The sequence below is a fragment of the Staurois parvus genome, unplaced genomic scaffold (genome assembly GCF_062004578.1).
Source record: "Staurois parvus isolate SC_StPar_1 unplaced genomic scaffold, SC_StPar_1.0 ptg000213l, whole genome shotgun sequence".
NCBI classification, from domain to species: domain Eukaryota; kingdom Metazoa; phylum Chordata; class Amphibia; order Anura; family Ranidae; genus Staurois; species Staurois parvus.
Genome location: NW_028318009.1, coordinates 2,755,618 through 2,771,486, shown reverse-complemented (window position 1 = coordinate 2,771,486; position 15,869 = coordinate 2,755,618). Strand labels below are relative to the sequence as shown.

At 46.2% G+C, this 15,869-nt stretch overlaps 1 protein-coding gene across 5 annotated transcripts in view; it reads right to left on the bottom strand.

Annotated features, from left to right (window-relative positions):
- Window positions 1-559: 559 nt before the first annotated feature.
- Window positions 560-15,869, bottom strand: part of LOC149461002 (cathepsin K-like) — a 77,274-nt gene continuing 61,964 nt past the window's right edge. For all 5 annotated transcript variants that reach the window (XM_089678961.1, XM_089678965.1, XM_089678962.1 and 2 more), the window contains 5 exons: window positions 14,923-15,075; window positions 10,200-10,421; window positions 7,150-7,309; window positions 2,663-2,768; window positions 560-808 (listed from right to left, as the gene is read on the bottom strand). In XM_089678961.1, coding sequence (XP_089535087.1) covers window positions 709-808; window positions 2,663-2,768; window positions 7,150-7,309; window positions 10,200-10,421; window positions 14,923-15,075 — 741 coding nt within the window. In that variant the 3' untranslated portion in view covers window positions 560-708. The remainder of the gene's footprint in view (window positions 809-2,662; window positions 2,769-7,149; window positions 7,310-10,199; window positions 10,422-14,922; window positions 15,076-15,869) is intronic.

Below are 15,869 nucleotides of genomic sequence, written 5' to 3'. Positions count from 1 at the left end.
AGCCAATCACAGTGTCGCATGATTGGAAACTTTCTACCAGCCTTCGGCATCATGGCCCATTTAAAGCACTGGCTCCTGCCACCGTAAATGGGTTAAAGACCCAGCACGTACAAAAAAAAAAAATATCTGCTGAAATGCTCTCAGCTCCCTAATACCTGTTGTGGGCTGACAACACACAGCTGTTTTGTAGACGGATTGGTGTCAGCCCTGCCCAGTGTTGTTTGCTAAACTACTCAACTGCTCCCACCTCAGATCTCTACAGCATAAAGTCTTAGGGTGGACTTCACTGGCAGGATCAGCGGGTATTTCTGGTTCTTTACAGGACTTAGAGAAAACTGTACATGCCGATGCACTGCTGCAGCACATATTTTTTTTCAATGGAGACTTTGTGAGAAAATGTGGGGTTTAGCTACCATTTGTGGGCTTGGCTTAATATCACAAATCTAAAACATCCCAAACCTTTGTAAGGGAGAACAACAGTGCTTTCAGTTGCTACCCACCTCCTCCATGTCTTGTTGGCTGATTTGTCTGAAATAAAGAAGAACGGATATCCCGCAAGTACAGCACAGATCATTTTATTCTTGCAATGAAAAGAAGACCAAATACAAGGTACGGAAAGCCAACATAGTGAAGCCAGCACAGGCATTACAGCCCAAATGTGCTCTTACACATAGCTAGGTCCAGAAAGGATGTCCAGCATTTCCACTCTCACACAATCGGATAGACGCCGGAGTTGGCGATTCCACAATGGTTGTCACGATTTCTGGCCATTTTGCCGTACCCTCTCTCACCCCAGTTTTTGCCCCAACTGCAAAGAACGTATACAAATTATATTACAGATGCAGAAATTTGGCACATTCTTTGACTATTCTGTATGGAATTCTAGTAGAATGCTGCTTTTATAGTAAGTGCTATCATTAAATATTATCTCTGGATGTCCTGAATCACCACTGTTTATCCTAATCCTCCCCTTCAGTAGACATCATGTGACCAACTGCCTAGGTACATGGCCACGTGACTGGCTGATCTCCAAGCTTAGTTGTTTTTGAGGCCATAGTTAGTTTTTTAGGACTGCTGTCATCTTTGCTGTATTTCAGAGAGTAGGGAGGGCAGGAAACGCTTGCCCTCCATAGGATTCCCCCCCCCCCCCAAACCAGGCCGTTTTTTGCGATACAGCGCTGCGTTACTTTAACTGATTGCGCAGTTATGCGACGCTGCACCCAAATGAAATTTACCTCCTTTTTTTTCCCCACAAATAGAGCTTTCTTTTGGTGGTATTTGATCGCCTGTGCTTTTTAATTTTTTGCGTTAAAAAAAAGACTGACAATATTGAAAAAAAATATTTTTTTTTTACTTTCTGCTCTAAAACATGTCCAGCAAAAAAAAAAAAAATCAAAATTTCTTCTTAAATTTAAATTCTGTGACATGTCTTTGCTAAAAAAAAAAAAAATCCTGATGCGTGTAAATTAAGCAGTTTATGTGAAAGTTATAGCATTTACAAATGGCAGTATATATATATACTTTATATATTTTTTTTTATACTAGTAATGGGGTCGATCAGCGACTTATAGCGGGACTGCGGCGGACATTCTGACACTGGGATGGAACTAACTGCCAATGACACTAATATAGTGGTCAGTGCTAATAAAAAGCACTGACACTGTACTAATGGCACTGGGAAGGAAGGAGTTAACGTGGGGAAATCAAAGGGTTAATTGTGTGTTTTACTAGGGAAACATGCTGCTGTGTATTGCTCTGCTATGCAGAGCAATACACAGCAGCATGTTCTTGCTGGCAGGAGTGAGACCTGTGTTGTTTACACACAGGTCTCACCCCTGTCGGTGTTACTCGGTCATCATCAGGTGCCGGCGGACATTCTGACACTGGGGTGGAACTGCCAATGACACTAATATAGTGATCAGTGCTAATAAAAAGCACTGACACTGTACTAATGGCACTGGGAAGGAAGGAGTTAACATGTGGGGCAATCAAAGGGTTAATTGTGTGTTTTACTAGGGAAACATGCTGCTGTGTATTGCTCTGCTATGCAGAGCAATACACAGCAGCATGTTCTTGCTGGCAGGAAAGAGACCTGTGTTGTTTACACACAGGTCTCACCCCTGTCAGTGTTACTTGGTCATCATCAGGTGCTGGCGGAGAATCTCCGTCTGGGAGCTGGTGATTGACATCCGTAGCTGCCAATGGCGGTGCGGGTAGGGCGGCCCCTATCTGGAAATGCAAATCACATATATATATACACACGTGACTTTGTGCAGCCCTGCAGCAGTATTTCTGCTATAGGGTGGAGGGCAACTGGTTAAAAGTAGGAGCTGGTGACTGTACTAATACAGTCTAGTAACATTTCTGTATACCTTTCTTACAATAGATAAAGGATCATATGGAACCTAGCTCCTTCATAAAATATGTGTTCAATACCCAATCCTCCATGATATTCTCCTGTTTTATAGCGCAGTTCTGCAGAGCGAGGTAAGTGCTGGATACACCTCGTTAAATAAGATTTTTTTTTTTTCCTGGGTCAGACCTGCTGCCATACTAAGAGTCAGGAGAGGCTAGCACAAAAACCTTACATTGGCATGATAATTGTTTAATATTTATGAAGTTCTCATTTCAATTTTTTTCCCTTTATTTGCAAAATGTATACCTGTTTTTAAACAGCCAGTAGGCCGTTCCATTTTCTGTACCGTATCCAGCTACCAGAACTGCATGTTTAAAGTCCTCTGTACGGCAGTTAGGGTCATAGTACACACCTAGAACACAAAAAGCAAATATGTAAAAAAAAAAAACAAAACAAAAAAAAAAGGGGGTCAGCTTACAATTCTGTACATTATAAAGACTGGAAATGAAAATATATTGACACTATACAGCCTAAAGTATGACAAAAAGTTGACAACCCCTCCACGTTGTTGAGTTTCAATGTTTCCAGTGAATGGTTCTATTAATGCCACATCATACAAAGATATTTTAGGCAACAGACTGCATCCAACTATAGGAACCCCGCCCTATGCTACTGTGACCCTAAATAAATTTAGTGTTCTTGATGGGCTGTAACCAATCTGAGCTGTTATTTACCCCTTCTGGGCTCTGCAGGTTTTCCCTAAGTTGGACCATAGACCATGCATATTTCTTTCCTGCAACCACGGTTCAATTCCCAACAATTGATCAACTTTGGTACATTCAGACTGCCGATACATGGTTCAAATCTTGTCCGGTTCCTGCTGAACCAGCAGAGATTCGAACAGTCTATGGCTGGCTTAAGCCTGGTGGGGTTGACTGGTTCCACTTGTTGCTGGAGAAGATTCCAAGAAGCAATGCTGGAGGGTCAACTCCCTGAGTTATGGATATCTGACCCAGCCATTCTCTTAGGAGCTGTATTCAGAGGTTTGGCTTGGGGAGATGGAATCTTCTCCAGCAACAAGCAGAACCATTTCCCCAAGCCAAGCCTGGCGGCGAGGGTAGGGTGGCACGCGCGCCTCCTACCCGGAAATGAAAATCAAGTATATATACGTGACTTTGCGCAGCCCTGCAGCAGTATTTCTGCTATAGGGCGGCAGGGAAGCAGTTAAAGTAGGCACTTTTGTCAGTATAAACGCTTGCATGAAGCCAAAATGGGGCTTTGTGTTGTATAACTGGAATGCAGTTAGGCTGCATGAGTCGTAATTAATGTGTTTTTTATTTTTATACAGTAGTGTCGTGCTGCAGCAAGGGACACAATGCTCTGTGCTGGCATGACGTTGAAGATCCAGCAGCGGCTCAACACAGATCAATGGTCCAACACCCCCCACACAGTGCTCCAATCAAGAGTGCTCACACTCCCCGAGCAGCTCTGTTGATTGGAGCACTGTGCAGGGGGTGTGTCAGAGTGCTGGAGTCCCAGATTACTGTGTTCGCTGTTGATCAGCAATCCAGATCTCCAACTGGCAAAGGCTGCAGCACGATGGTACAGTAAAACAAAAAATAAAAAAGCCGCACACATCACGGATTATGCAGCTTTACTGCACTGTAGTAACAAACGCAAAGATGCAATTGGGCTTTACTGACTGACATTAAGAAAATGATTGCTGTAAAATGCTGTGATATCCATGTGTCATCCCGAGGCCAACCACCAATCTGTAGCATCTACAGTCAGGTCCATAAATATTGGGACATTGACACAATTCTAACATTTTTGGCACTATACACCACCACAATGGATTTGAAATGAAACGAACAAGATGTGCTTTAACTGCAGACTGTCAGTGTTGACATGAGGGTATTTACATCCAAATCAGGTGAACGGTGTAGGAATTACAACAGTTTGCATATGTACCTCCCACTTGTTAAGGGACCAAAAGTAATGGGACAATTGGCTTCTCAGCTGTTCCATGGCCAGGTGTGTGTTATTCCCTCATTATCCCAATTACAATGAGCAGATAAAAGGTCCAGAGTTCATTTCAAGTGTGCTATTTGCATTTGGAATCTGTTGCTGTCAACTCTCAAGATGAGATCCAAAGAGCTGTCACTATCAGTGAAGCAAGCCATCATTAGGCTGAAAAAACAAAACAAACCCATCAGAGAGATAGCAAAAACATTAGGCGTGGCCAAAACAACTGTTTGGAACATTCTTAAAAAGAAGGAACGCACCGGTGAGCTCAGCAACACCAAAAGACCCGGAAGACCACGGAAAACAACTGTGGTGGATGACCGAAGAATTCTTTCCCTGGTGAAGAAAACACCCTTCACAACAGTTGGCCAGATCAAGAACACTCTCCAGGAGGTATGTGTGTCAAAGTCACCAATCAAGAGAAGACTTCACCAGAGTGAATACAGAGGGTTCACCACAAGATGGAAACCATTGGTGAGCCTCAAAAACAGGAAGGCCAGATTAGAGTTTGCCAAACGACATGTAAAAAAGCCTTCACAGTTCTGGAACAACATCCTATGGACAGATGAGACCGAGATCAACTTGTACCAGAGTGATGGGAAGAGAAGAGTATGGAGAAGGAAAGGAACGGCTCATGATCCTAAGCATACCACCTCATCAGTGAAGCATGGTGGTGGTAGTGTCATGGCGTGGGCATGTATGGCTGCCAATGGAACTGCTTCTCTTGTATTTATTGATGATGTGACTGCTGACAAAAGCAGCAGGATGAATTGTGAAGTGTTTCGGGAATATTATCTGCTCATATTCAGCCAAATGTTTCAGAACTCATTGGACGCTTCACAGTGCAGATGGACAATGACCCAAAGCAGACTGCAAAAGCAACCAAAGAGTTTGTTAAGGGAAAGAAGTGGAATGTTATGCAATGGCCAAGTCAATCACCTGACCTGAATCCGACTGAGCATGCATTTCACTTGCTGAAGACAAAACTGAAGGGAAAATGCCCCAAGAACAAGCAGGAACTGAAGACAGTTGCAGTAGAGGCCTGGCAGAGCATCACCAGGGATGAAACCCAGCGTCTGGTGATGTCTATGCGTTCCAGACTTCAGGCTGTAATTGACTGCAAAGGATTTGCAACCAAGTATTAAAAAGTGAAAGTTTGATTTATGATTATTATTCTGTCCCATTACTTTTGGTCCCTTAACAAGTGGGAGGCACATATGCAAACTGTTGTAATTCCTACACCGTTCACCTGATTTGGATGTCAATACCCTCAAATTAAAGCTGACAGTCTGCAGTTAAAGCACATCTTGTTTGTTTCATTTCAAATCCATTGTGGTGGTGTATAGAGCCAAAAATGTTAGAATTGTGTCGATGTCCCAGTATTTATGGACCTGACTGTATTTGCAGCTGTACGTACCGATTTTTTTTTTTTTTGTGTGTATTAACTAGTGGACTGCATTACTGCAACACATTTAAATGTGCGCCATCATGTCCCAGCCTATCATATTTCAAAGTGTTAATAAATAAGGACTCTTTCACACTGGGGGCTAGGAAAATAGGGGGTGGGGCATAAAAACAGTCGGCTGAGCCATGGCTTTTACACCCCCCCTAGAATTCTAACATTGCAACCTGACAGGTTGTACACACGCTGCACTCGTGAAGCAAAAGCAATTTAAATCGGACTGCAGAGTATAACGGGCAGCATCACATGTCAAACTTATCCGTTGAGATCAATAGGGCAACGTCACAAACACGAGCCAAATGCTTGGCCTGCAGTTCTACCGTGGTGTCACAATGTAAAATTGCCATTCAACATTTAAAAAAAACAAAAAACAGGCATCAGTAGCGCCACTTTTAGCCCAGGTTCACACCTAAGTGTTTTCTGACGCATTTTGCAGAAACGCAGTACAGTCCATTTAACATGATTTCCTATGGGACAGGTTCACATCTCCGCGTTTTCACCCGGTTTTTGGAAAGGGCCAGGGACTTTTCTGAACACAAAACTTTGCGTTTTTTTTGTTATATAGACCTCATTAACCGCATGCCGCCCAGCCAATATACATATATGGCGGCAGGGCGGCACTCACAGGCAAAACCACGTTTTAAAACGTGTGTTTTGTAAACAAATAGGGGGCGCGCGCGAGGCGCACCACCGCCCTATTTGTCCCGCGGATCACCGCCGCAGATGTCAGTCGCCGGGTCACAGCCGCTCCTTAGCGGCGGCAAACAGTGACAGAGAGCACAGCTGCAGTAGCTGTGCTGTCTGTCACTTCCCTGTCAGCTCGAGGATGAGCTGATCGAGAAAGAAGAGTTTCTCTTTCTCGATCAGCCTTGTCCCGCCCAGTACACACCCCGCCCCCTAGTAAAACACTCCCCTCACTCCTATAACCCTTCCCTGCAAAATAAAGTTAACCCCTTCCTCCCCAGTGCCATTAGTACAGTGTCAGTTTTTTTTTTTTTTGCACTGATCACTGTATTAGTGTTTTTGGGGATGTCAGTGACCCCAAGTCAGTACCCCCCAATGTCAGAATGTCAAAAAAGTCAAAAACCAGTGCGAAAATGCAACACACAATTCAGAAACGCCTCAAACACAACTTGCATAGGTGTGCACCTAGACTTAATGCCTGCCAGCTGCTGCCATGCTTGCCTTCTGAAAAGTGATCCGCTGTGGATTGCTTTTCAGAAGGTGGTAAGCATTACTGCTTGCTGAAAGAGCCCTAAGACTGTAGATCTGACTTGTGCACAGGGTACAAATACTTCATACACACCTTTTGCGTACATTTGGAAGGAACGTTGAATACATTTTATTGACACAGACACGGGTCCCACGGTTGCCACAGCCTTTTGAAGGGACAGTTCATTCCCACGTGGCAATCTCTTGTAACTGCGGCATGTAGCAGCCTTAGGAGCAGAGATGCAGGTGCCTTGCTGGTGAATGGATAAAAGCAATATTATTACGTTCAGGATTCATGGTGTGAAGTTTCTGACAACTTGTTGCCTTTGACAACCAAATAAAGTTGAACTCCAGGCACATATAAAAGACACAAATTATTCAACTCTAAGCTCAATAATATATCATTAAATGTGAGCAGTATAAATCCCTGCTATGTATATAGCTCCTGTACAGCAGTGCAGATGGGGGGTCAGAGAAGCAGCACAAGTAGCCAATCAGGTGTGTTGTAGTACAAGAAACACATTGACAGGAGGAGAGAGCAAAGTGACTGAGATGAGCTGCTTCTTCCTTTCCTGCTCAGTCACTGGCTGGGGGTGGGACAAGACCTGCAAGTGTTATTGAACAAATCTCAGTACAATACAGTTAAAATTTACAAATCTACAATCTACAAATGAAGTAGAACCAGACTAAGGTTTGTGGACAGGACACGGGTCTGTGAAACTAGTTAGAGCAGGGGGTTCAAACTGAAAGTTTTGGGAGGGTAGGAGGACACTGTGATCAGTGGGAGTACAAAATTCCCCAGCATCCAAGGGAGTAGACACCGTATCCATCTAGGAGTTCTACGGCAGTAAGTAAAATACATAACGCCTCCGGTCAGTATGAGGAGGAATAGTGCCCCATTGTTTGTCTCAGTTGAAGGATTGGTGCCCCGTCGTTGGGGGTCAGTGGGAGGAACGGCGCCCCGTCGTTGGGGGTCAGTGGGAGGAACGGCGCCCCGTCGTTGGGGGTCAGTGGGAGGAGCCGCGCCTCGTCGTTGGGGGTCAGTGGGAGGAGCCGCGCCCCGTCGTGGGGGTCAGTGGGAGGAGCCGCGCCCCGTCGTTGGGGTCAGTGGGAGGAGCCGCGCCCCGTCGTTGGGGTCAGTGGGAGGAGCCGCGCCCCGTCGTTGGGGTCAGTGGGAGGAGCCGCGCCCCGTCGTTGGGGTCAGTGGGAGGAGCCGCGCCCCGTCGTTGGGGTCAGTGGGAGGAACGGCTCCCCGTCGTTGGGGTCAGTGGGAAGAACGGCGCCCCCTCGTTGGGGTCAGTGGGAGGAGCGGCGCCCCATTGTTAGGGTCAGTGGGTGGAACGGCTCCCCATCGTTGGGGTCAGTGGGAGAAAGGGTGCCCCCTCGTTGGGGTCAGTGGGAACAATGGCACCCCCTCGTTGGGGTCAGTGGGAGGAGCGGCGCCCCGTCCTTGGGGTCAGTGGGTGGAACGGCGCCCCGTCCTTGGGGTCAGTGGGTGGACCGGCGCCCCGTCCTTGGGGTCAGTGGGTGGAACGGCGCCCCGTCGGAGTCAGTGGGAATTGCACTCCATTGTTGGGGTCAGTGGGAGGAACGGCGCCCCAACGTTGGGGTCAGTGGGTGAAATGGCGCCCCCATGTTGGGGTCAGTGGGTGGAATGGCGCCCCAACATTGGGGTCAGTGGGTGGAATGGCGCCCCATCGTTGGGGTCAGTAGGAATTGCGCCCCATCGTTGGGGTCAGTGGGAGGAATAATGTGCCTTATGGGTGTCACTGAGAAGAATAGTGCCCCAAGGGCTGGGTAAAGGCAAGAAAAGGGTTGAAACTGGCCCGTAGGCCACAGTTTGGAGACCTCGGAGTTAGAGCATCATATAACAAGAGGAGTCTTCAGATAAGGAGTAGATCATATAGATGTATAATGTCACATAGGTCACATACATTCAATGTCCTGAGGCCCTAAAGGCGTCTTTGTGGTCACTGTGTTGCTTTGAGTAAGGCTCGGGTCACACTGCTGTGACTTCTAGTGCGACTGCATTACAACGTCAATGTGGCTTTCATGAATCATACCACTACTGAGTGTAAGGCACATTACTGAACTCACAAAACCCTCTGAAATCGCAGCCACAGTTGCAAAGATAAGACAAAGAAATGACTTCCTGGTGACTTTTGTGGTTTTAACATTGACGTCTGTGGCCGACGATCACTACAAGGCATGAAGAAAGACCCGCTGAAGATTAAAGTCTGCGGCGTCTCCTCATGTGCCCCCGCCAGCTGGCCGGGGCTCCTGACAGGTTCCGTCAGTGATAGGAGGGCAGGCTGCAATGCATTTCCGAGGCTCCGCCTCCTTTATCAAACTGCGGGAGCGCAAGGAGAGACACCGCAGACTTTCATCTTCACCGGGTCTCTCTTCATGCCTTGCAGCGATCGTCGGCTCCACCACTCTGGAGAGAGCGGTCTCTGCATGCTGCACTGACCCGGGACGATGACCGTGGGGGGTTTTACATGGAAGTGCTCTTTGAATAAAAGTTCTTTGATTTTACTCACACTGACCTGGCGCCTGCTGTGGTCCTTCAACATGGGAATGTGTGTCGCAATGGGCTGGGGTAACGCACGTACGTGTAAGATAGGATTTGTGAATGTGTGCGTAGCAATGGGTTGGGATAACGCACGTACATGTAAGATGGGATTTGTGAATATGTGCGTAGCAATGTGTTGGGGTAATGCATGTACCTGTAAGATGGGATTTGTGAATGTATGTTGCAATGGGCTGGGGTAACGCGCGTACACGCAAGATGGGATTTGTGAATGTGTGCGTCGCAATGGGCTGGGGTAACGCGCGTACATGCAAGATGGGATTTGTGAATGTGTGCGTCGCAATGGGCTGGGGTAATGCGCGTACATGCAAGATGGGATTTGTGAATATGTTGTATTAGGCAGTCCATTCATTGTCAATGTGCTACCAAAGCGTCACAACCCACATATAACTGGATATTTTTTTTAAACACTGTGGTTCACATCTGTGCTTTCTGGGGTGTGCTGCCTAAGCGCATCGGGGTACCAAAATAAAAGGAATAGCACCACAATGTGCATTTTAGCATCAGTTATTTAGAAACATTCTCCACAGGATCCTGACAGTATCTCTCATTACCTTTCCTCGGTATGGATATGAGGATTCCAGTGCCAGTCCATGATCCTTGATGTAGTTAAAAGCCTTCTCCTTATTTCCACCCTTGCATCCATTGTTTCCGTATTTCCCACTGCAATCCACAAGCTGCTGTTCGCTCAGTGACTGCAACTTTCCTGTCTTCAGCTTCATCTGGCATTCCAGAGAGCCTGTCGTACTGAAAGCCCAGCAAGAGCCGCACGATCCCTGCAAATATGTACTCTTTATTTAAGACATCATGCATGTACACAGTCATCCAATAATCAATGTAAAAGAAATACATTAAAGTATGCCAACATTAATGGTAATACTTGTTTAGAGACATCAATCTGGTGTAATATTGGTATCTTTTTCTCGCTTCTTTTGGTAGTTTCAATATATGAATATTATTATTATAATACAGTATTTATATAATGAAACCACCCAAAATAATGAAACAGAAAACTAATATATAACAATCTTTAAAAAAAAAAAAGCTAAATTTTTTTGAATCCACCCAGACCTAGGGGTGTATTTACCACAAGGCCTTTGCCTAGGGTGGCATTTTTCAGGGAGGCAGCCCTCCCTCTCGGAAGAACGGACACATGCAGCATGGGGACCTGGTGGGTTCTGAGAGATGCTGCGGGTTTCATGACGGTGTATGCACAGCCCAACTCTCGTTCCCGGGGATGTCCGGAGCTGTGAAGGGGAGTATCTTTCTCAAGGCGGGAGGGGTGTTGTTGGTCAATGTCAGGCTATCTGTACTGGGGGGGGGGGGGGGGGTGCCAATATTTTTGTTGCCTAGGGCAGCACAAAACCTAAATACGCCACTGCCCAGACAAACGAATATACGACACAGATCATGAAAATGAACTGCTTCAACACAACGAATATGACGAAATTAAATTCTTCAATGAGCGATTGCATCTAGTGTTGCACCGAAATGAAAATTATGGTGCCAAAAACAAAAATTTAAAATCCACTTGGCAGAAAACAGAAATGCAGTTTTTAAAAATGAATATTTTTTTGGGAAAAAAATACACTGATAAAAAAAAAAACAATATATACCCCAATTTTTTTGTAAAATATGAAAGAAGATGTTACGGAGAGTAAATAGATACCCAACATGTCACGCTTTAAAACTGCGCATGCTCGTGGAATGGCGTGAAACTGCGGTACTTAAAAATCTCCATGGGTGATGCTTTAAAAATGTCTACAGGGTAGCAGTGTAATGTTACAGAGGAGGTCTAGTGCGAGAATTATTGTTCTTGCTCAGACGTTCGTGGTGATACCTCACATGTGTGGTTTCAACATCATTTACATATGTGGGCATGGCCTACGTATGCGTTCACCACTACGTGCGAGCACGGGGCGGACTGGGGCACTTTAAACTTTTTTTTTTTATTTATATAAAGTTTTTGGGTTTTTTTGCACTTTTATTCTTATCATAAGAAATGCATGCATCCCTTGTGATAGAAATAATTAGTGACAGGTCCTCTTTATGGAGAGATATGGGGTCAATAAGACCCCACATCTCTCTGCAATGTAAAGCATTGGATCAAAAAAAAAGATTTGATCTAGTGCCCTAAAAAACAAACGGCCGGAACTGGAAGTCACATCGCTCCGGTCCTTCATGGGCATAGAGATGAGTGGAGGCCATCTTTCCTTCACTCTTCTCTATGCCCAGCGCCGGGATAGTGTGTTGGTTTCTCAGGTAAGGCTGACAACTACCGAGGGACGGGGCTTTTTCGGCACTTGTATCGGTGCTTTTTTTTCCATTTCGGCCGACAGCCGAAAGGGGTTTTTTTTTGCCCGAAACGTTTCAGCCACCGAAATTTCGGTGCATCCCTAATTGCATCCAAACCAAAATTTAAATTTCCAGCATGTCCAGGTCTAAAAGTTACAGATAAAACATATGACATGTAGTCTCAGAGATGATAAGTAACCCTCACAGAGGCGGAAAGCTAGAAAAATCAGTTGTATCCAGCTCAGCAGGTGCATGGGGGATCCTTAATACAACATTTGGAGGAATGCCCGAAATCCCTGCAGTAAGTGCCACATACATTAGGAGGACCTACCGCCCTATGTCTTGCCCTGAGACTACTAATCCCATAATATCTAGGCCAGGGGTGGACTGACCATTTGGAAACTCGGGCACTGCCCGAGGGCCCGGGGTCAGTAGGGGGCCCCATGAGATGCCCCTGGTACCTTTTTCGTAGGCTTTTTTGAGTTTGGGCAAGGATACAGGGGCCTCATGATCCCCTATTGCCCGGGGGCCCCATGAGTTGTTAGTCCGTCCCTGATCTAGGCATCACAATGTGGGGAGTGTTCAATACTAAACATTTACAATTGTCTTCTCTCCCTCGTAGCAGCGAAGCGAGGAGGAAAACAAAACGGGGGTGAGGGACATGGTTCCTAACCCTATTAGGGAACAAATAAGTAGTAAGGCTGGACTGAAGGACAAAGAAAGAATAAAATAAAAAGGGGGGGGAATTGGGAGGGGTGGAGAAATTTCCCTTCCCTCACGAAGAGCAATTGGTATCTAAAGACATCGCTGGGCAGGTCTTAGCCAATGGATGTTAAGGATATGAGGAGCTAACTAGTGTGTCAATGTACTGAGAAGAGCAAGTAGACACCGTCCACGGCACCCATCTGTCTCTGAATTGGTCTTCTCTGTCAGAGTGAGGCCGTCAAACTTTCCATACATCTAATTTAATTGAGTCTGGCAAACCAATGGCTTAAAGTCAGCAGGGAGATTTGCTTCAAGAGATCAGGAATGCAAGCCCGAGCTGTATTGTACTAAAGTACTATCGGTGATTTCTTCTAACGATGCAAAGGTACTGATTGCACTTTGTTTCTCGGATCAGAGGACACCAACTAAGGAAACAGCAGTAATGCAAATTATCATAGATTTTTCAGCAAAATTACTAGAAGTATCTATACAAATTTGCAACAAATTAATTCATTGATGTGCAGGCAAACCTCTTCTGAAAGAAGTTGTAATCCTCCACAAATTCTATTAAAGATGCTTTAGCTTGGGTTCCAATTTAGGAAAAACTTACGTTAAAGCAACCTTATCAGGTCTTTTCATAATTCCCAAATCCAGCTCCATGTAAGAGTTAGAGGTATCATACTCACCTCTCAAGTGGGCCAAGTGTCCTACCTTCTCTCTGTTCTGGCCTCGCAGCCTCCACCAGGTTCTTTAGCATTCAACACTTCCCGAACTGTCATACTTGTGTCCACCACTGTTCAAGGTGGTTCTTTCCTCCAACCACCAAGTCTCTATAGGATGATCTAGTGATCTAGAAGTGTCAGAGGAATAAACTGCATAGAGCAGTGGAAGACATACTCAACACTCCCAGAAGTGTTGAATATTATTATTATACAGTATTTATATAGCACCAAAAGTTTGCTCAGCGCTGTACATTATAATGGGAGACAGTACATGAGACAGTACAGTAACAATACAATGCGATACACGAGGGGTTCGAGGGCCCTGCTCCTTGGAGCTTACAATCTAGGAGGGAGGGGAGAGTGGTACAGGAGGGAATAGCTGTGGGGGTTGGAGTGGTGGGAAGAGTGGAGGAGATCGGCAATTAGGTGAGAGCTGGGAAGGCTTCTCTGAAGAGATGGGTTTTCAGGGTGCGCCTAAAGGTGAGGAGGGAAGGTGACAGTCTGACGGATTGGGATAGTGAGTTCCAGAGGATGGGGAAGGCCCTGGAGAAGTCCTGGAGATGGGCATGGGAGGAGGAGACCAGGGAACTGGAGAGTAGGAGGTCTTGTGAGGAGCGGAGAGTGCGTTTCGGGTGGTAGATGGATATCAGGTCGGTGATGTAGTTGTGGGCAGTGTTATGGATAGCTTTGTACGTCTGTGTCAATATTTTGAATTTTATGCGTTGGGCAATCAGAAGCCAGTGGAGGGATTGGCAGAGAGGGGAGGCGGATACGGACCGATTGGTGAGGTGGATGAATCTGGCCGCAGAATTCAGGATAGACTGAAGCGGGGATAGCCTGTGTTGGGGTAGGCCGGTGAGGAGGGAGTTGCAGTAGTCAAGTCGTGATATGATGAGGGAGCGAATGAGTTGCTTTGTGGTTTCAGGAGTTAGGAACGTGCATATTTTGGAGATGTTGCGGAGGTGGAGTCTGCATGAATTTGAAAACTGAAGAGACTTATAGAGGCTATACGGCAAGAACAGAGGGAAGTTTGAAGACATGGGCTATCGTAAGGTGACTATAAACACTCCTCTCCTTCATGAGGCTGGCGTTGGGAATTGATATATTGACCAGGGTTGCTTTCAAGGCACTGTTTATTAACATTCAACAAGAGCGTCTTTATTTCTTCACTGTGAAGACCACAGGTCAAGAAGACTGTCAAGAAGGTGTAGGTGGGAGGTACTGGAACTAAACTTGGTTTCATTTCTCAGTATAAAGAGAAGTCCACAATGACCTTTTAACACAAAGCGGCCTCAAATGTCCTGATGAAGGGGCAACCAATAGTCATAGAAACATGTTGGCTTCTTGTCTTTGGACGTGTGATAAAAAATGTACTCGTGGACTCCTGCACCCTAGGTGTGATACTTTTTTTTTTTCAACCATACACCTTCCGAAGTAATATACAACAGTGCATTCTTAAAACAAATTCATGTGACCAGGACCTTACAGTACTCCATGTAGTATTTGGAAGTGGGGACGCTAGTCTATAGAGGAAAACGTCTTTTAAGTTGTATACCTGGTTCTTCACTTTTGTGACACAGCGTTTAGTTCTCCAGTCAATCGAATTTGGAACTTTAACATCCCATTCATCTACTCCACTTGTGGAATTCAACTCTGTGATGTCAGGAGCCATAACGCCCATCATTGTAGCCACCACTTCCTCTGATGTCTGAAAAGAAAGAATAAAAACAAGATCTTTGCACTGCCCACCAATGCAAGGAGGCGCTGCTTCGCTGACCACCAATGCAAGGAGGCGCCTCTTCGCTGCCCACCGGTGCAAGGAGGCGCCTCTTCGCTGCCCACCGGTGCAAGGAGGCGCCTCTTCGCTGCCCACCGGTGCAAGGAGGCGCCTCTTCGCTGCCCACCGGTGCAAGGAGGCGCCTCTTCGCTGCCCACCGGTGCAAGGAGGAGCCTCTTTGCTGCCCACCGGTGCAAGGAGGAGCCTCTTTGCTGCCCACCAATGCAAGGAGGCGCCTCTTCGCTGCCCACCAATGCAAGGAGGAGCCTCTTCGCTGCCCACCAATGCAAGGAGGAGCCTCTTCACTGCCCACCTATGCAAGGAAGCACCTCTTCACGGTCCACCTATGCAAGGAGGCACCTCTTCACTGTCCACCTATGCAAGGAGGCACCTCTTCACTGTCCACCTATGCAAGGAGGCACCTCTTCACTGTCCACCTATGCAAGGAGGCACCTCTTCACTGTCCACCTATGCAAGGAGGCACCTCTTCACTGTCCACCTATGCAAGGAGGCACCTCTTCACTGTCCACCTATGCAAGGAGGCACCTCTTCACTGAACACCTATGCAAGGAGGCACCTCTTCACTGAACACCAAGGTAAGGAGGCGCAGCTCTTTACTGACCACCAAGGCAAGGAGGCACCTTTTCCACTAAACACCAAGGCAAGGAGGCGCCTTTTCACTGACCAGCACCCCTTACTGAATACTAATGTCAACAGGCAATTTT